Source organism: Mytilus galloprovincialis, chromosome 5 (genome assembly GCF_965363235.1).
Source record: "Mytilus galloprovincialis chromosome 5, xbMytGall1.hap1.1, whole genome shotgun sequence".
Taxonomy (NCBI): Eukaryota; Metazoa; Mollusca; class Bivalvia; order Mytilida; family Mytilidae; genus Mytilus; species Mytilus galloprovincialis.
The window spans coordinates 16960989-16982817 of record NC_134842.1 but is presented as its reverse complement, the minus strand read 5'-3'; the positions used below and the strand labels follow the sequence as shown (position 1 = coordinate 16982817).

Here is a 21829-nt window from a genome sequence, read left to right as displayed (position 1 = left end):
TGTAACTATTAATAATAAGACTATTTTATTTGATTTTCTTAACCACAGATTTTTTTTTGTGCAATAAGCGATCGAATGCTTTAGATTGATTCCAAACGTGAAATAATGTACGTGTACGCGTCCCACCACCCAATCGAAACTAATGAATCGGTCCCTGCTTTTTTATATATAAAAATTAGAAGATGTGGTATAATTTCCAATCAGACACCTCTCCACAAGAGACCAAATGACACGCAAATTAATAACTGTGGGTCACCATACGGCCTTCAACAACAGCTTTTCAAATAAAAACACATCAAAGTCTGTTTTATTTAATATCTTAAGTTAACGTATTGATGTCGTCAAATAATGAATTTTACATCTTACTTTTTTTTATTCTACATTGATTCTAAAAATTTGTTTCACTTTGTTTTATTTTTGTACCGATAGACATCGAGTGACAGCTTGCTAAATATAACAAACGATTAACATTAAGATCATAACACTATTTTTAAAAGTTTCAATTTAAAGATTCGCAAAAATTTCTAAAATGAAATTAAAAGGTCGTGCCGTAGGAATTTGTATCATTTCGTTGACAGTTGTAATATGTTTTTTTTTTTTTTCAAAATGAAATTGAACTTGAGAGAGCAAGATTTACGTACCATAACAAAATCAGAGTTTATTCAAAACTTTAATTCTTCGAATCAGAATTCAAATAAAGAAAAATTTAAAAAGGTCATAATATCTGCTGAAGAATTTAGGGAAACTAGGGATATTGAAACAGGAAATATTCTAATAGATAAATATGGAAGTAATGATCATATGAATAACGGAGAAAACGGACGAGGGATTACGTTTGTCGGTGAAGAAAAGAAAAAAGTAAAGGAGTTGTTACCTAAATACAGAATTAATGTTCTAGCTAGTGATTTGATTCCTTTGAATAGACTCGTTCCGGATTCAAGACCTCCAAGGTAAGACTTAATTGATTAGGGAAATCCCCCAAAGTGACTGGTGAATAGAAATATGGTCACTCTTGTTCTTTGTTCTTTTTCTGGCCGTCAGTGAAACCCTTTCCAAAGTGGTGCGTTCGTTTTGCTGTGCGGGATATACACATTTGCAGCCACGTCTTGTCAGATAAGGGACGTTAAATCCAATTACTCGTGCTGATAGATTGTCACCATCTCTGCACGTAAAGAACTCTTGTAACAACTTTTGATGGGTCAATAGGTGGCCTGCTGTGAAAATGTAAAATGTCTATCCTAACCAATATACCCTTATTTTCCAGCGGCAGTCAACATTTCTCCGATCTTCATCCTGTACGGACTCTTTAACAGTACCTACCTTTTATATTTGTTGATAATTTGTTCTCGTGATGAACATGCAAGAAATATTTGCCAAATAACAAATAGCAAACAACAAGCAATCATCATGAGGGAAATCTAAAAAATAACGTAATCCACATATTATAAAATTTGAAAAAAATAGATGATGGTTTTAATGATGTATATCAAGGCCATGGTGGAGATGAAGCTACATTATTTCAAAAGCAATTTTCGAACAATCTTTCAATCTAACAAACTCCTCAAAGTTTTAGAATGGCTATATATATATATATATATATATATATATATATACAACTCGTCTAAACATCAACCCAACAATGTTAGATTTGTAAATTTGCTTTCGCTATATATATAGCTATATATATATATACAACTCGTCTAAACATCAACCCAACAATGTTAGTTCTGTAAATTTGCTTTCGCAATTTTTGGGTTCTTCCCTCGCCGGGATTGGAACCCATGCTATTGTGATATCGTGACACCAAATCGCCTGCACTGCAGCCGTCCCGCTAGACCACACGTCCACCTGGGCTATATATATATATTTTAACATGACTAGTGTAAAACCATTCAAACGGGAAAACCAACGGTCTAATCTATATTAAAAACGAGAAACGAGAAACACTTATGGACCACATCAACAAACGACAACCACTGAACATCAGGTTCCTGACTTAGGACAGGTGCAAACAAATGCAGCGGGTTTAAATGCAGGGAAGTGTGGATGGGGATTTACAGAGTAGAGAATAAAGGGCAAAAAATATAATGAATAGAGAAAATGGACCCGAAAATAAAAGAATAGAGAATAAAGGGATAAAAGTGTTAAGAATACAGAAGGGCCCCCATCCAGACCCCCATTAATGTATTTCTTTACCAATCATGTTCTGCATCTAAAAACAAAAGTGAAGTAAAATACCACAAATCACGAATCCGCCAAAAAATGGTATCAATATGTGACCGATAGAGCGATTCATGAGGCTTCTGGTTTTCACCCTCGACATGAAAACTTCTTCAATTCGGCAGAAAACCTGACAGGGTCAGATATATTCTTATACAACTAACCTATTGTATCAGTTAAAGTCATAAGAAACCTCAAATCAAAAAAAGATATGCACATGTTTTTTTATAAGCAAATGAATAGTTTTCACTATACAACTTATGTTCATACATAAACTTTTTTTCTGAGGAAATTTCTTCAATTTAATCACATTTAGAAGAATTTTACTAATTTTTAATTTGCTTGCTTCCAGGAAGCAATTCGCCGACACATTTTCCGTATGCATAGTGACCTAAGCGTAACCCTACTCGTAAAAAATCCGATGATCTGTCTTGAAATAAACAATTATCTGGTTCTACATGTTAAACACGTGCGCAATGCCCATGCTTTTTGTTATTTGTTTACTATAAGGTGACGATCGGTAAACTTCGGCTTTAAAACACGGCATTTAATTAAAAGACATATTTGTTAAATCATACCAGACAGAGAGAAAAAAGATTGCCGATTATACGATATATTTGCGTAAAAAATTAAAAATCTTGTACAGAGGACTAAGTTTATGATATATACATTGTACATGCATTGGTTCAAGAATTGGATAAACATTATTTTTCACCACTCACTCTTTTCATATGACTTTAAAAGTGCAACACATGTTAATATTTCATTGGATACTTCAATAAAAATCAAGGAGCGTACATTAAAAGCGTGTTTGGACCTTCAGAGCAACCACTGCGTCTGTCATAACACTTCGGTATTCATAACGCTGTAATCCTTTTATGAGTGCAAAGATTATTCGTCAAGTATGCTACTCGAAAGCTCTTTACGGAGGCGAGATCCTGGGCAAGCTGACTAAAACAGAAACACTTATGTTAGAGCGAACACATCACTATGTGTGCAAGTTTATTCAAGGATTGCATAGACGTACAAGAACTGATATGTGCCTCTCTCTTATTGGTTGGTTTAACATAAACAGTTTTATTAATGAAACATTCTTCGGAGGAACTGTCATTTACCGCAAAGAGACATTTCATTGCGAATTCTTGTACGTAGACTTAAGTATTTGAATAAACGGAACAAATATTGTGTATGGAAAGCTGTAACTATCTCATAGTGTAATTATCTAATATTTTTCCCGGTTCGTCTTTCCGTCCTGTCATTTCTTCTTTATGTTGTGTGTACGTTTGCACACAATGTAGCAGGTGTTTGCACAAAACGTTATAGATGTTTGCACATAACATTATAGATATTTCCATAATATGTAATATGTGTTTGCAAATAACGTAATAGATATTTGCACATAACGTAATAGATATTTGCACATAACGTTATAGGTATTTGCACATAACTTAATAGGTGTTTGCACATAATGTAATAGGTGTTTGCACATAATATAATAGGTGTTTGCACATAATGTAATAGGTGTTTGCACATAATGTGATAGTTGTTTGCACACAATGTAATAGGTGTTTGCAAATAATGTTATACGTGTTTGCACATAACGTACCGGTAGATTGACATAACATATTGGTTGTAAACTGAAATAGTTCATTGCTTGGCATAACGCATATAAGCTGTAATACCATGACATATAATATTGTTCTCAGAAGATACATATGAATAAACACAACATAAAGCCATTATGATATAATACCATGAGTTTTTCATAGAACAAAGATGTATTTAAACAAACGTTAAGACATTCAACATAACAAGCCCATTTAGACAGGAAGCAATTATTAACTGATATACTGTAAGAAAAAAAAAGTTACGAAATTTTTGATCGACAACATAATCATGTGTTGAGTTTGATGGATTGATATATCAACAGTCGATAATCCAATGGGTCCTAATTGTGCACCATTCTGGCCAACTTGTTTTTGTACTCAAGTGAACTGAACGTCATACAAAACCTTCTTAAAAGACAAAATAAACATCTTGATTTTTTGTATTATAATTTTCACTTTCAGATATATTGGTGATGTCCTGTCATTGGTCAAAAATGCATATTGCAGTGAAATTAAGGATAATAAAAAAACTAGAAGGTCTGCTTTATATTTTGATCTTTGATATTGACACAGATGGACGTCTTCAAATTAGAATCTATGACAAACATGATGATTTCAATTTTTGAATTATCACTTCCCATTTATCTGCAGTAACAACCATCTGCACCATCGAAATAAAAGCGCTGTTTCTTTGCTTTTGTGTGTGTGGTTTTTCGTTCGTTCGTTCGTTTTTTGTTTGTTTTGTTTGTTGGTTTTCTTGTTGTTGCTGTGCATGTACTGATTTTGTGTCATGGGTGGATACCCTATTTCCTTTGTTTTTCTAAACTATTTTGGTAGTATTTGTAACAAATTTAAGACTTTATTTTCTATAATTTCAGGTGTAAATACCGGACGTACGCACATGATCTCCCAACTACAAGTGTCATTATTCCATTTTATGAAGAATGGCCATCGGTTTTAATTCGAACTGTATACAGCATAATTAACAGAACTCCTAGACATTTACTTCAAGAAATTATATTAGTTGACGACAATAGTCAAATGAGTAGGTTACTTTTTGGTTAAAACAACAGTCAAATTGGCAAGTTACACATCGACTAAAAATATCATTAAGGATTGTTACAAGGGTCAATTGGATTATTGAGGGCTTTGCTATGACTGGGTCTCGATTGGGTTTACATAATATTCAATATAATATGTTGATCTGCACATGGTCTTTTCTTTGTGTAATTTGTTTGCATTCGTCATTACTCATCCGATTCCGTTCCTTCCTCTAAATAGAAGAGTAGCAGATTCACCCGAGGATTGTCGATTGCGTTTGTTTGCTGTTTCATTGTAATTTTAGAGTAATAGACATGCGGAATAACTATTTAACATTATGATTTATTGCAGTTGAACTGAAAAGGTCACTAGACGAGTATATCAATGACAATTTTCCTAAAGATATGATAAAGATTGTACGTATTCCTAAACGTGTAGGCGCAGCTACGTCTCGAGTAAACGGATGGCGAGCCTCAACTGGACAAGTTGCTGTGTTCTTTGACAGTCAAATGGAAGTCAATATAGACTGGTATGTTAGTAGCTTTACTATAACGGTGTTAAACAGTCACATGTAGGTCAATATAAACTGGTATATTACTAGCTTAACTATAAAGGTGAAAGACAGTCACATGGAAGTCAATATTTACATAATAGTTATTGAAAAAATGGTCATCATCGTGATTGTCCTACGACAGTCCATGTAACACGATAATGACCAGTTCTTCAATAGCTATTGTGTTTATTTCATTGAGGAACCATGTTTTTATAACTTCTCATCAATTGAAAATGTTCAAAGCAAACTCGAGTTATTGTACGATTTCTATAGCAAAGAGTGAAGACCAGTCGTAGTAATACATGTAGCTATAAGTCACTGCCATTCATTTATGTGCAATTTTTCAGTATATGAATACTATATAAAGTTTTCTATAGTTTTATAATTTACGAAAACATATGTTAAACAATTCAACAACTTAAATATAAAACTGAAAATAGGAAAAAGTTTTTTCAAGGGACATCTGTCATTAACAGAGAAACCACGCCCCACCGGTCATTTACATGTACAAGTCCGTTAACGACCGGTTTTCTGGTCCGTTTTGTTCTGTTAATGACCGATGGAATTTAGTACTAAAGAATAAAGAATGTTATGTGGCCCCTTTTTATCCAATAAAAGAAGCTAATTCTTGACCGATATGAAATAATTATCAACTATGGACTTTTGCTAACACATAATATTTTCATGATATTATTGACTGGTTATATATATGTTTGTCAAAAGTATTTCTCAAAAATATTTTATAGACATTTTTGTTACATCAGAAATTATGCATGAATGATATTTTAACAATAATATTTCATCCCAATGTTTCATTACTAATATAAAAACATGTTTTGTAAATATTTTTTTATAATAAATAAATAAATATTCTTTGCTGATGTTTTTAAAATGTTAAATAGACAGTTTTATAAATGAGAACAATTGTATGTTGAGAAGATATTTCTTTGCAATATTCAATCAATATCTGATGGACATTTTTCCTGTAATTAGTTAATACTTCAGCTTTATCATGTACATCTTTTGAATATTCATTTTATTAAATTTACTGTTTGCAAAAGTATAAATTACTCTAAATTATAGGGATTTTCTGGTAACTTAACAGAAAACCCTTGCCGTTTTTGGCACAACCTTTTTGATCTTTTGGTCCTCGATGCTGTTCAACTTTGTACTCGTTTCGGCTTTCAAACTTTTGTATCTGTGCGTCACACATAGGTCTTGTGTGGACAAAATACACTTCTGGCGTATTAAAATTTTGAACTTGTTGCCTTTTGTTGGCTGTTGTTCGTGTGATTCTTTGTCAATTGTGTTCTCCAATTTATTTATATTGTAGTCCTGTGTTGTCATTTTGATGTTATATTTCACATGGCCATAAAAGTGCGAGGTTTGGCATGCCACAAAACCAGGTTCAACCCACCATTTTTTCCTTTAAAAATGCCCTGTACCAAGTCAGGAATATGGTCATTGTTATATTATAGTTCGTTTCTGTGTGTATTACATTATAACGTTGTGTCGTTTGTTTTCTCTTATTTTTGAGTGTAAATTCACATTGCGATAAGACGTGTCACGGTACTTGTCTATCCCAAATTCATGTATTTGGTTTTGATGTTATATATATATGTTATATTTGTTATTCTCGTGGGATTTTGTCTATATGTGTTACATTTTAGTGTTATGTCGTTGTTCTCCTCTTATATTTAATGCGTTTCCCTCGGTTTTAGTTTATTATCCCGATTTTGTTTTTTGTCGATGGATTTATGAGTTTTGAGCAGCGGTATACTACTGTTGCCTTTATTTATATTACATTTAATATATATATTTTTTAGATGTGTAAAAGAAATATTTATAAAACATTTTTGATTAATATCTATGTAAAGCATAGGTTTGATGTATAATAAAATATCTTTCTGATGTAACATCAATATAATTTTCTTGTTCTTATCAAAAATATAAAAATCGTAATATCTAATGAATATTTCAATAACATCATAACAATATATTTTTTCGATTTTATTTAGAAAATATTAGTTAAAGACTGTTACATAAACGTTTTAAGATAATATGTTTAATAGATATTTGTAAGATGTATGATAGAAATATTTTTTATATAATTTTTTAATCAGATTAACATGAATGTCTCCTCTTTTTTGATAGAAAAATTTAACAATTCTAATCTAACTTAGATGAAAATTCCAATCAAGTCAAAAGAAAATTTATCTAGCGAATAACGATTGTGTTTTAAGAGCATTGAGGACTCAGTAAAAAATCAAATGATAAATTCATACCAAATAGGACTACGATAATCTGTGCATAGAACTAGAAAATTCTTTGTATTTTGACTAATTCAAAGATTTTAAAACAGTGTTTATAAAAAAATATCATTGATATTTGATGCCAACAAGATGCCAACGTATTAGGTACTTATCTCCACCCTTTATACCATTTTAAAAATTTATTTTTTATATTATTCCAACGTTCTAACAAAAATATGTGCTCTTCATTCTGTTTATCTAACATTTTTAAATCTGTGTAGTCATTTAAATGTATTTACCTAAATGATTGAATAGTTTTATGCACAAACAAAAAATATTTAAAATCAGCCCAAAACAACAAATACAATTTGAATATATTTTATTTTTTTCATCTTATTTCAAATCAACAGATCATTGACACGAGTGATTTAATTGCTCTCCAATTGACAGTTGTGAAACTACTGAAAATATATATAATATAATATCTACCAGTAGATTTTATGAGTTGACTTATTAACATTCAATTCAATGCATCAACTTTTCATTAAAATGGGTATATAGTTGTAGACTGTACTTAAAAAAAAAACATTTGGTAGACATCCATAAAACATCCTAGACATAAAAAGAATATTTTGTCCAGATGTTTGAAAGATGTTGTCTGGATATTTTCAATTGACACTGAATAGTATCAAAATGATGTTATTTCAATATAAAATCAAGATATTTAAAAATAATGCTCTTTAAACATTCAGAACAAATATTTCCAGAAAATATGCTATTCAAATGAGTAAAGCCAGACATATCACCTCAAAATATGTTTTTGAATGATATTTTGGTGACATTTTGCAATATATTTTAAAAATATCAATAAAATGTTTTTGTGCTACCTGGGTCAATGCGTTATATATGGACCTGCTCAGATTATATTGACCGAGGATGAAGTCCGAGTGTCAATATAATCTAACAGGTCCATATATAACGTATTGACTGAGTGAAAGTCCTTAATTTATATATTACATATGTAATAATGTATTAGGAAAATGGCGTTCAATGTTTTTTCTGTGTACTTTTGAATTGTATTTTGCAAAAATTTTAACATGTTATTGAAAATATCAATATTCTTTGAATAACTTCATTGCTTGTTGCGTTAGCTTTCTTGTATTCTAAGCGACTGCATTTAAAATAAAATTCCTGATATTTCCTTCTAAAAAACACATTTTCTTTTCGTATGCTGCGGTGCTTCCTCCATGGTTGTTATGTGTGACGTCATGCCGTCATAAATCTAAATTTAGTAAGATTTTTTATATTGACCGTCAATATACATGTACCTATAACTAGAAACATAGCGTCAATAAACTTAAAAATAGAGACAAGGCTTCGGATACATAAAAATAACCTTTGAAACGCGTGATCGTTATATCCAATGAAAACAGGAGAATGCTACACCATATGTAATATTGACTGGTATGTTACTAGCTTTATTATAACGGTGAATGACAGTCACATGCAAATCAATATAGACTGGTATCACATATGATTTTATTTTTCTTGTTTCTCACTGGGTTATTTGGTCACGTTTTTTCCAATATATATTTTGTATTCTTTCACTATTTTTGCTGGTGTGTAGTATCGTTTAAGTTATCGTTGTGAGATAAGATGGTGTGAAGTACTGTTTAGGTTAAAGCTTTGAAATGGGGGTAAAGTTTAATTTCATAGCTGAAAACCTCCAATCAATAATTTTTCAAGAGCAGAAATATCAGTGACAGTGTTGCTTCCTTAGTGTATTGGTCATTTATTAGTATTTAATGAAATGTTTGCTTAGTTTATAAATATGACCTAGATCCTTCGTTTTATTCGTTTAAATTCTAGGATTTAAGAATGAGTAACATTATTGTAAAAAATATATATACAGTACGAAACTGGAATGATTGGTAATTTGTGATTACACACATAGAACAAATTTGATTATTTTTTAACCCTTGTCCTTTTTTGAGACTAAAGTACACCTCTACTTGCTATACCTCAATAATAATAAAATACTTAGTCAATATCAACTTACATGGGTACTAGTTCAAAGGCTATTCAACTACACAAGGACGCATTGTTACATTTACTGGTAGTGAAATATGATTATAAAATAATGAAACGTTAACCCCCCCCCCCCCCCCCCCAAACCCCCACTACATATATAATCTATAAAATCTGTATGCATATAGTCAATGTTTTATTTTGAGTTAGGAAGAATGCTTATTTTGTGTTAAAAAGTGTATTGATTGACTTTCAGGTTACAACCCTTGCTTACAGAGGTTAAAAAGGACAGAAAAACAATAGCTATGGCAGTACTTGACTATGTAAATGCAGAAAACTTTGAATATTATTTCTACGAGGGTCATTTGCCTCGCTATGGGTTTGAATGGAAACTTGGGTTTTTTGAAACTTTCTTCAGAAAAGATCAGATTGGAGCTACAGAGGAAGACGCAAGACCGTATGTTTCATTCATAAGAAACATAACAAGTATTATTAGAATAAAACTAGAACTATATCTAGAATAGAAAATAATATTGAAAATAACACTTTAAATTTCATGCGTTCATGAATTTTCTCTTAATCAGGAACGCTCGAAGCTTCAAATATTTGAAAGCCAAGAATGTATAAGAACCGAAACAGTTGAAGAGCTATATGACCAAAATGGACCCTAAAAATGATAGCCAAACCAACCAGCAGCGGTATCGTGTCAGTGCTGTAATCCCATATAAATATATAAAAAGTACATTCTTTGGTATGAAGTTAAGGGACGACTATATGATTTTTTGGATTACAGACAGATTAATTATTAATTTCTTTTTCTATTTCCAGGCCGGTTTAATAATTTCGCACGGCTTATTGTATTATCCCAATTCTGTGCACAATTAATTTTGGCGTTGCTGTAGGCAGCATATTCTTTTTCATCTTGTCCTGAACAAAATTGTTTATTTTCAGTTCATACGAGTCATAAATCTTCCTGTCCCTGCCCCCCTCCCCCCCCCCCATAAATTTCCAATTCTTAGTATATCGCATTATTAAAACCCCAGGAGTAAAACCATTATCCTTTATTTACAATTGTTTTCTGATATTGATATTTCAGTGGTACGGTAATGGTTGGTGCTGCGTATGCCGTGGACAGTAAATATTTTAGTGAGATAGGTACTTACGATGAAGGCATGTATATATGGGGTGGTGAAAATCTAGAAATGTCTTGGAGGGTATGTACTTATTAATGTGAATTGTGTATACATACATGAACTATTAAAAAAGAAGTTGATGGAAAGGGTTCATTTTCCAAAATTATTGTTCGCTGATATCTTTTAGGTAAATTACACAGAATGTCAGAAAAAAATAGCTTAATGGACATCACAGGACAACATGACTTAAACAATTGAACAGAAAGTAGTTTTGGACGATGTATACATCCTTATATGCTCACCGCGGGAAAGGGGGAACTAACTCCTTTTGTGGTATGGGCGAGAAGCTAAAATATCCAATACCTCACACTTTTCATATATTTTGAATAATGAAAATGTATACCATATCATATTTATGACAAACATATACCAATAACTACCATGATTATGACAATTCAAGCCAGTATCATAGACCACTTTCGAGTTATGTCCTTCACCGGAAAAGTTCGTCAATTATCCTCGCCTATATGGAAATGCAACGACCTCGAAATTGGTATATTAGATTCGACAAATATGGACTAAGGTTTTAAATTATTTAAATTTGTAAACAAAATTTTAAAAAATCGACATATGATTAGTTTCAGCTACCCATGATTCAATCAACAACCTTTCCATAAATTTCAACTAAGTTCCCTGTCGATCTCAACATAGTGACCTATTCCAGCGGCTTATCTCTACCACTCATTACAAATTAAGTATTCCCCGAGGCATTTTTTGTTGTATCATGTTGATGAATTCCCGTCTCATTTACGCATTAGATACATTTCTTTTTCTTCTGATCAATATCAGATTAAAATACAATTACTGTAACAATTTATTTTTTTACACCTGTTAAATTTAATTATTGTCTTTACCTTTTTTTAAATTTCATTCTGGTTTTTAACTAAGGTTTGGATGTGTGGTGGACGTCTTATTCATATTCCCTGCTCTCATATAGGACACATACCACGTTCACAGCCATACAGTTTTCCCGGTGGTAGAAGGTATGTCGAGGTTTACAATTATAAACGGGCAGTAGAAGTGTGGATGGAACCGAAACACAGACGATTTGTTTATGATAATTACCCAGAAATGGCGGTATGATACAGTTTAAACTATTGCAGCTGTATAGTTAACTTATCGTGCACACATATTTCTATAATTCGTATAAGTTGACGGTAAAATTACAGATTCACAAAATATTTACAAAATCAATATACGATCTAAAAATCAACGAGTCATATTAGAATTATTTTATTTAATCTTATCTACATACAAAGATATTACATTGTGTTTTACAACAACAAAAAAACGAGGCTCATGTTGAAATTAGACATACTGCATTCTGTTAAAGTACAATCAGTCCTTACTTAACATTGCTCGGTGAAACACGAAATGTTGCGTTTATTATGAAACTTCCTTCTTCCATTTTTATTGATCTTCTATTCTTTAAGGTCAAGAAATAGTAAATGAGCTTTGCCACAAATGTTGGTAAAATTTAGCATACAAAGTCGACTCGTTGAACTGTAATTGAAAATCGAAAAAAATATGCATTTATTGTTTTTATTCTCTGAAATATAACTAATTGAATTCTTTCATAGGTACACATTTGTATCGAAAGCACATAAAATCGGCGTAAAACGTTCTTAAATTTGTCGAAAATCATCAAATCTCCAATTTCAAGTCCATATATAGATTTTTCTTACAAAAGAATATGTTGATACATGAATTTATGTAAACGAGCCAAAATCTGTGCATTCACACCCCGTTTACAGTAACTTGACCTTAAGTATTTCTTTATTTATCGCTACAGACTATTGACGCTGGGGATTTATCAGAACGATTCAAGCTGAAGGAGAAATTGCAGTGTAAAAATTTTACTTGGTTTTTGACAAATATCTGGCAGGAATTATTCATCTTTGATGATAATGTTTTTGCTTGGGGATCAGTAAGTATTGGCCAGATGACAGATATTTTTTTTTAAACAATCAGAACCCTTCAGAAAGAAATACGAATCTTTTACAATGACACAATGACACAAAAGGAAAAGACAATCGAAAACAACAAAACATTACACAGAAAAGATTGATAAACGCAACCCCCCCCCCCCCCAAAAAAAAAAAAAAACCAAACAAACAAACTGTAGTACCCTTGTCTAACACTGCAGTTAATCTACCTTCTGATTTTTGATTAATTGATTGATTGATTGGTGTTTAACGGCACTTTCAGCACTTTCGGTTATTTTGTTACGGTCAGTTTTTATAGGTTTAGGAAGACGGAGTGCCCTCAAGAGAAACACCGACCGTCAGCAGATTTTAGTAATAGCAGAATGTTCCTTACCATTACCAACTTGTCGACAAAAACCCAATTAGATTTAGAACTCTGTATCGGAATGCATTCATTAACTACTCTTATAACAAAATATATATTTACTGGATCATGGAGGGCGGAAGCGTTTTATTTGAAAACTTTCAATTTGTTATAGGGGTTGACACGAAACACATAAACATACACATAAATAAGGCCTGTATCGCTGAACTGATGTTCTTGTTTAATATATAAAATGTATTTAAAATTATTTGTTAAATTCAGTAAATCATACCAAAAGAAACTTTTAATATATAAGATATTGTTTATTCATTAAGAACATTATAAAACGAGCCCTTAACCTTGTTTGCTCTGTCTCTGTTCCAAATATTTGAGAGTCCTGGGACCGTTTGCATAAAGCTACTTAATAAGTTAAGATTTGTTCAGAACGGACGGTTACTTCTACATGTCCTATGATAAATTAGTACTACGAATGTATATCTTAATTTAAGTGGTTTTTATTGTCGAGCCTGCAACTTTTGTTGCAGAAAGCTCGACATAGGGATAGTGATCCGGCGGCGGCGGCGGTGTTAGCTAACTTCTTAAAAGCCTTATATTTTAGAAGGTGGAAGACCTGGATGCTTCATACTTTGTATATAGATGCCTCATGTTACGAAGTTTCCGTCAGTCACATGTCCAATGTCCTTGACCTCATTTTCATGGTTCAGTGACCACTTGAAAAAAAAGTTCAGATTTTTTGTAATGTTGAATTCTCTCTTATTATAAGTAATAGGATAACTATATTTGATATGTGCGTACCTTGAAAGGTCCTCATGTCTGTCAGACAGTTTTCACTTGACCTCGACCTCATTTCATGGATCAGTGAACAAGGTTAAGTTTTGATGGTCAAGTCCATATCTCAGATACTACAAGCAATAGGGCTAGTATATTCGGTGTATGGAAGGACTGTAAGGTGTACATGTCCAACTGGCAGGTGTCATCTGATCTTGACCTCATTTTCATGGTTCAGTGGTTATAGTTAAATTTTTGTGTTTTGGTCTGTTTTTCTCATACTATATGCAATAGGTCTACTATGTTTGTTGTATGGAATGCTTGTAAGGTGTACCTATCTAGCGGGCAGATGTCATGTGACCTTGACCTCATTTTCATGGTTCAGTGGTCAAAGTTAAGTTTTTGAGTTTTGGTCTTTTTATCTAAATTATATGCCATAGGTCATCTATATTTGGTGTATGGAAATATTTTATGATCTTTATGTCAGTCGCGCAGGTTTTATTTGACCGTGACCTCATTTTCACGGTTCATTGCACAGTGTTAAGTTTTTGTGTTTTGGTCTATTTTTCTTAAACTATAAGTACTAGGTCAACTATATATGTTGTATAGAAGCATTGTTAGCTGTACATGTCTGCCTGGCATGGTTCATCTGACCTTGACCTCATTTTCAAGGTTCATTGGTCTTTGTTTAGTTATCTTGGTTAATGTTAAGTTTATGTGACAGTTGTATTAAAGCTTAGCTTTATACTTAGGACTATCAACATAATATCAATGATTAGTATAGAAGGCGAGACATTTCAGCGTGTGCACTCTTGTGCATATCAGCACTGGTCTCACATTGTTGTTTCAGTATTTTACTAGCCGTATTTATTGGACTCGATCAAAGAATAATTCTACATGCGTGGATGCACAATCTACACATCAGATACATACTGCTTTAATAATATAAAGGAATGACAACCCTTTTACCCGTTATTATCAAACATTTTACTGTTTTATAGTATTATTATGTATGTCTATGTATTTCTGTATACCATTGTATCAACATAGGTTCTTCAGAATAAAATATATATATATAAGTACTAGACTTATCACACCTAAATTGAAATATGAAAATGTCGAATATTGTCATTATTTAGTAAATTCCTTCTTACTCAAATATTTTTGTTCTTCCTAGAAAATAAATTGAATTTTGTAAAAACAAAGTCAAAAACATTAGTTATAATATGATCTGATTCATATTTTAAAATTGAAAATAAAAAAAAAAACAACATTTGAATAGCCTAGTGTACTATGTTATTAATGTTTTTGTTTAAATAAATATATAACTAGAATTAGTTAGTGTCACTTACTTCTTTTGTAGGCACGGAATATACAAAACAATCAATGTTTAGACACTCATAGTTATCTATATCCAGCCCCAAAAGCACTTTATCTGGAAATATGTCATTACAAACTGGAAACTCAGGTAATCATGTTGAATAGATATTCAACTAATTCATCCCTTAACTTGCATGGATATTCCTGAATCGTGTTTTATCAGAACAAACCATTATATGCAGTAAATACAGGTTATCAATAATTTGGTTTCAATGTAATGTTTTCTTAACGTTTTGATTTGACAATACCAGATCGAAAAAAAATATATCAACTTATATGAAGTTCTGGATGGGTTTTATAGAATAGATATTAACAGACATGAAATATAAAAAATAGAGGAAAATAGGACAATAACATAAAGAACAAATATAAAGAAAAGAGAAAATGACTTATAGTCCAAGAATACAGAAATGAAGGACCTCCATTCAGACCATCGTAGATAGGCTGGGATACGATAAAAAATAATGGTTATAAGAATTTGAAAATACATATCGACAGTGTGCATCCCACCATGCTATATGCGAGATGTTTTAACAGAAAAGTGAAGTTAGATAAGGTTCATTCAATGTTTGTTCCTTGCCAATAGTTGTGCGTGCTTGCAGATAAAAAGTTCAATTTAATTTTGAACACTCCCTCCAGAAAAACAAAATCGGCAAATACAAACATTCTCAGTTTTATCCGCCATTGATAATTACATATCTATTAAATGACTATTTATTCTCAAATTCTTATACATTGTACTTGTCGTGAAATACCGTTTGAGTTGAGTGTGGTCAATCACGGACGCCGTCCGTTTGATTGACCTTGATGAAATATCTATATATCATATGTCACATATGGCTACGGGATATATATATTTTCTACTTATATGTCAAGTATTAAAATTGTTAACACTTGACATATAAGACCCTTTCCTGTTGTTTAAACCCATACATTGACCTCCTGAGTTATTTTTTTTTTTGCCGTTAGGTTACTGTTTCATTGAGTTATACAATATAAATATATATATATATATATATTTAATACGTCCTCCTCTTATTTAAAATCAAGGGTTTTTCATGGACCAAAGAGAAGCTACTTCGAACAACTTTACAGTGTGTGGTTGTAAAAGACATGCATGAAGGTACCAGACCGGTGTTAGAAGGCTGTATTATAGGTCCTCGTGATAAATGGGACCATAAAAAGGTCTGTGTTTTAATGTTAAAAGACTGTACTATATGTTTAATCATGGCTTGCCTGGTTTCCAGAGCTTGAGACACCTATCAGGCTAAAGGTTATATATAACAATCAGAAGATGTCGTATGATTGTCAATGAGACAACTCTCCACAAGAGACCAAATGACAAAGAAATATATAGTTTGATCATTACATTGAACTTGTTAAGGCATTTTGCTCTGCTTTGTCATTCTGGCATTATATTTGATTCATGAGGGTGTGGATGGGGTTTACCGAATAGAGAATAATGGACAAAAATGTAAAGAATAAAGAAAAATGAGGTGCTAAAAATAAATAAAAAATTACCTAGTACATGGTATGCATCACTTGATTTATCTTGTTCGTAATTTACAGGACTAACTGTAATGTAAAATACGTAATTAGGGAACGTCCTTTGAGATACATTTCCCAAAATGACGATGATTACAAGGTCTTAAATTGTATAGTATAAGAATGAATTAACTAGTTTCTTTGTTGTATAAGACGAAAATGCCAAACTTGTGTGTTAATGAGAAAATGTTAAATATAAAAGTATGATTGCTAATTAGACAACCATCCAGTAGAGACCGAATGACGTAGATGTTAGCATCTACCTCGGAAAAGGTCAACATACACTCTTAAGCATTGTCGGGTTTATACGATTGTTAATACGGTTATGTATCATATACAAACAACTATTAGCATTATTTAAGCTTAACAAATAAAACGGAAACAGTTATGACAAACGGCAAAAAGCGACAACCCCTGGACTACATGCTCCTGGCTTAGGACAGCCATACACAGAATGTGGCGTGTTATGTATGCTTTTTAGAGCTCAAACAGTCCTTAAATTTGTATCTCAATATGTATGGCTAGCTTCGAATGAAGGAGTTGTTATACTGATTTGACATGTTTCGGTGTATGGACTGGTGCACAAGCGACATGTATTACGGTCCAGGCCCTTTAGATAGAACTGTAGTCCTTGTCTGGGGTTTGGCGATAGTGTCCTGTTCCCGATTGTGATATTTTGTCTGACTGGGATTGCGCATGGCGTTTTTACATCCATCGCTTATTAGCTTCGTGTTTACTGAATATTTTAGTATAGCGGGAAAGAGGGGGAGTGTATCATTAGTACGAATTGCTCGCTGTCATCCAATTTTAAAAAAAAAATTAAGCAATCAAAATACTTATTTTGTCGAACAGTCATTCTTTATAAATTTGAAATATTTTAGAGTACACATTATAAAGCTATAAATTCTACTTTATTGGTTTTTTTAATTTTTTTTTAGAGTGGACATCTCAAACATATCAAAAGTGGATTGTGTCTAGATCATGATGGTCAAGGTCCAATAATGCGAGCATGTAACATCCAGGTGGTCACACAAAATTGGCAGTTTAACCATTATAATTATTGATAGTCTCCAATTAACAGTGTTGTCTACTTTTAACAATTATTTGTCTTACATGTTTTTGTCCGTTTTTGATCTATGCATATATTATTTATGTAACATTAACATTTTATAAAAAAGTTTTCAAAGATAGTTGTTCATTCATAATTCATGACAATCAAACATCACTTCATCACAGTCATGACAACTGACCCAAAGGAAATTAAACATTTATAGAGTTAGGAATGGGGTTCCCCCTACGTAGGACAATAGGTGATAATTAAGATACGAAGTGAAATACCTTCTCTCACTCTGCTGTGGAAAGTAAACTTGGAATTTATAGTACAAAAATAAAACACAATAGGCCTAAGTACATTGTTCATACACTTTTATCCGGGATTGGCTATTTTGTAACCATTCATATAACGTAAATTACATGTTACATGTGTCAATAAAAACAATGGCCATCGTATCCTTCACAGCATTCTGATCTTTAATTTCTTTTAACCAATAAGTGAAATAATTTTCTTCTTTAACCAGTTGAAAACCTTGAAGGGAATCCTGACATTGTCTGACATTATTGAGATGATAGTGATAAAGTAAATCGAGGACATCAGCATACGCAGTAGATGGAAACCAAAGTGAATCATTCGAAATTGAATCTACCATTTGAAGTTCATTGGGTGTTACACAAGAATTTCTCATGAAATGTATATCATCTGCTAGCATTATTTTTTTCCAGATGAACAAAACTCTTCTTCTGAAATGGTAATCCAACATAGTCATGAAGTGGCACAATTTTTCTGGAGTACATTTCGATATAGAATACCTTACGATGTATAAAGCTTTACTGTATTGCTCTGTCTTATAGAAAAGCGATGCTACCATCAGCCATCCCGTTAGAGCGTCATGATATACATTCTGTAGCAGGGTACTAAGACAGTGTTTGTACTGTTTGTATCGGTATTTATTATTATTCTTTGTACTGTCCAGTGATATAAGTTGCGAAAATGCACTACAACACATTGACATGTAGTACTTATATATGTCTTTTATTGAAGATTGCTGACGCAACACGGTCTGTAATAATCAATTGTTGAGCATCGATTCCATGTCTACAGAACGATATGTAAAGTTATTATTTGCAAAAATAAAAAAAACCCTTGAGTTTAGTATTTTCTTTACGTCATCTGCATATACAGTATGTGGTTCGATGTAGAAATTCCACATTGATACACAAACGTTAGATATTTGATCTGAAAATAGTAAACATCCATAGCTATACAATGTATATAGTTTTTACAAAGGTATTTTACGTGCACGACCCTCTATTTTGTTCTCAAACATGTTGTTCTCTGGAATGAAGTAATGCAAACAAACTGAGTGTTGAATACAATAAATAAGCCGTTTATAACATCTCATGAAACAAACTATAATATTATCAGGTTTCCATATGGATTGTGGCAGTTCTTCAGATATCCGCAAACTAACTCTTTTCAGGAAATATGAACAGAGTAAATCTTTACATTCGGAATAAGTATATATTACATCTTTCAAAATAATTTTAAATAGAGCATTGCAAACTAATCGAGTGTGTGTAAAGGTATTAATCAGAAGTTTTTCCTCGCCATTCCATATCTTCTTTTTGTGATCCTTTAACTACTCCGATCGGTACAAAAAGTACTCCATGATTTAAAATACTTTGTTTGGCATCATGACTCGGCCACGAGTTACTTGATCTTTTTATCCACTGAAGTGCAGGTGTTACCCACGTTTTACAATGTAAATAAATAGCATAGTCAAAATTTCCTTCTTTGTCTGATATACGTTTAGGTATTTCACATTCAATCTTTTATGGCAATATTATATACAACATGTACAAAGCACAAACAAATGTCAGTAGCTGCTAGTAGTCCCTTGTTAATTTATGTATCATTGTCATCATGCTTAGTTTCTTTGTTACCTATTCTGACATCGGAATCGGGCTTCTTTTAAACTGAGTTTTACTGTGCGTATTGATGTGTGTTTGTTTATTCTACGTTGGCTAAGGGTATAGGGGAGGGTTGAGATCTCACAAAACATGTTTTACCCCGCTGCATTTTTGCGACTGTCCCAAGTCAGGTGCCTTTGTTAGTCTGGTGTGTTTTTTTTTTTTAATTTTTAGTTCATTTATATGTTATGGAGTTTAGTGTGACGGCCATTTTAATTGAACTAGTACACATTTTGTTTAGGAAACAGCTGACGGCCGGCTCCAGGTGTGGGATTTTCTCGCTTTGTTGAAGACCCATTGGTGGCTTCGGCTGTTTTCTGCTCTTTGGTCGGGTTGTTGTCTCTTTGACACTTTCATCATTTCCATTCTCATTTTTGGTCGGGTTGTTGTCTCTTTGACACTTTCATCATTTCCATTCTCATTTTTTTTATATACACTGTAATGCACTCGAATTATGTTCAGAGAGGCGATTTCCATTATTTTTTCACATTATATATTCTATTTTCATGCCATAAAACAATACTTTATTCAGTAACAGGAATCCTGAATGGATGGTAAAGATACATAATGCATATGTCTTGGGTTAAGTAATTAAGTAAATTTGTTTTTTAAATGTATATTGTTTAAAGTGCGTCCAGGTAATTTGGACACGATTTCAACCAAATTTTAATTTTTTGAGACCCTCAATCACCATTTGATCTTTTCTTGTCAGTCATGGGGTAATCATAATCAGTAATCGATTACATTTTGCAATGTAATCATGCAATATCTGATAACAAGTAATCGTAATGCAGTCAATTACATTGTGAAATACAGGTGCAATCATGATTACTTTTAGATTATTTTAAGATTACATTCATATTATTACTTGCTGATTACAAATTTTGTAAATAGTTTTTGATAGACAATATAAAGATAAGAAGATGTAAAGCATGAATGAAAAATTATCAAACTAGTATTCACTTTGATTGATCATTGTTTGATGTGATTAGTCATATTATCTATTTAACAGTCACATGGGTTATATTAGAACATTACTTTAAGCTTCCAACGAACAACCAATCCTTATCGTTTTGTTTGAAACTCGACGAAAACATTAATATACTGTTGTTGTCATATATCGCACTTTGTCTCGCACTTTTCTTCGAAGAAAAGAAGTTTTCATTTGAGGAATTACACGATTAGTAACGAAAAATATCATATCAATAAGTAACTTTTACTGTGTATTTTGGGTTTCATGATGTTTGCTTGTTTTCAATTTGCTAAGCTCAATAAAGTTTTAATTTGACAACAAATAAAGTCTGTTGATAATTTAGAAGAAAAAGACTTGCATAAATAATATACAAAATTGAAGCAGTTTCATTTTGGGGAATGCTTTTTAATTGAATATTTGTAAGGTAGTAACTAACTTTCTGTCTACTACATAAAAATACAATGATGTTAACCTAATATTAATTGAAACAAAATACCTTTTTTTTACGAAAGATAATATAATTTAAAATCAAAAACAAAAGTATATTTCATTGAAGCGCTATCCATACTTCTATTTAGAGTCAAGTAAACAAGAACTCTAATCAATTAAAGAAATTGAGTAGGAGAAAATCAAATGAAATTCAAACTGACTTTCTGTAAGTATACAGCGGTGCGTGATCGTGGTAATCGAGTTTTGAAAAATTACAAAGGTCGATTGTATGGTGTAAAAGAGATTCTAAAAATACCAAAAGGAACATTCCATCTCATAAATCGAAAACAAACTGACAACGCCATGGCAAAGAAAAAAAAAGACAAACAACAGTATACAAAACACAACACAGGATACTACTGTAGATTGAGCATCCAAACCTACCAAAACGGAATGAACTCCTTAATCCGAAAGGGTAAGCAGATCCTATTCTATTCGTGGCA

The 21829-nt window shown here is 32.1% G+C and overlaps 1 protein-coding gene across 1 annotated transcript; it reads left to right on the top strand.

Annotated features, from left to right (window-relative positions):
* Positions 1 to 606: 606 nt before the first annotated feature.
* LOC143077012 (polypeptide N-acetylgalactosaminyltransferase 13-like) lies at positions 607 to 17961 on the top strand. The gene is made up of 10 exons (XM_076252902.1): positions 607 to 950; positions 4706 to 4872; positions 5220 to 5397; positions 9958 to 10158; positions 10798 to 10915; positions 11783 to 11971; positions 12687 to 12821; positions 15336 to 15440; positions 16403 to 16537; positions 17836 to 17961. The coding sequence occupies exons 1-10, from the start codon at positions 607 to 609 to the stop codon at positions 17959 to 17961; spliced, it is 1698 nt and encodes a 565-aa protein (XP_076109017.1).
* The last annotated feature ends 3868 nt before the right edge of the window (positions 17962 to 21829 follow it).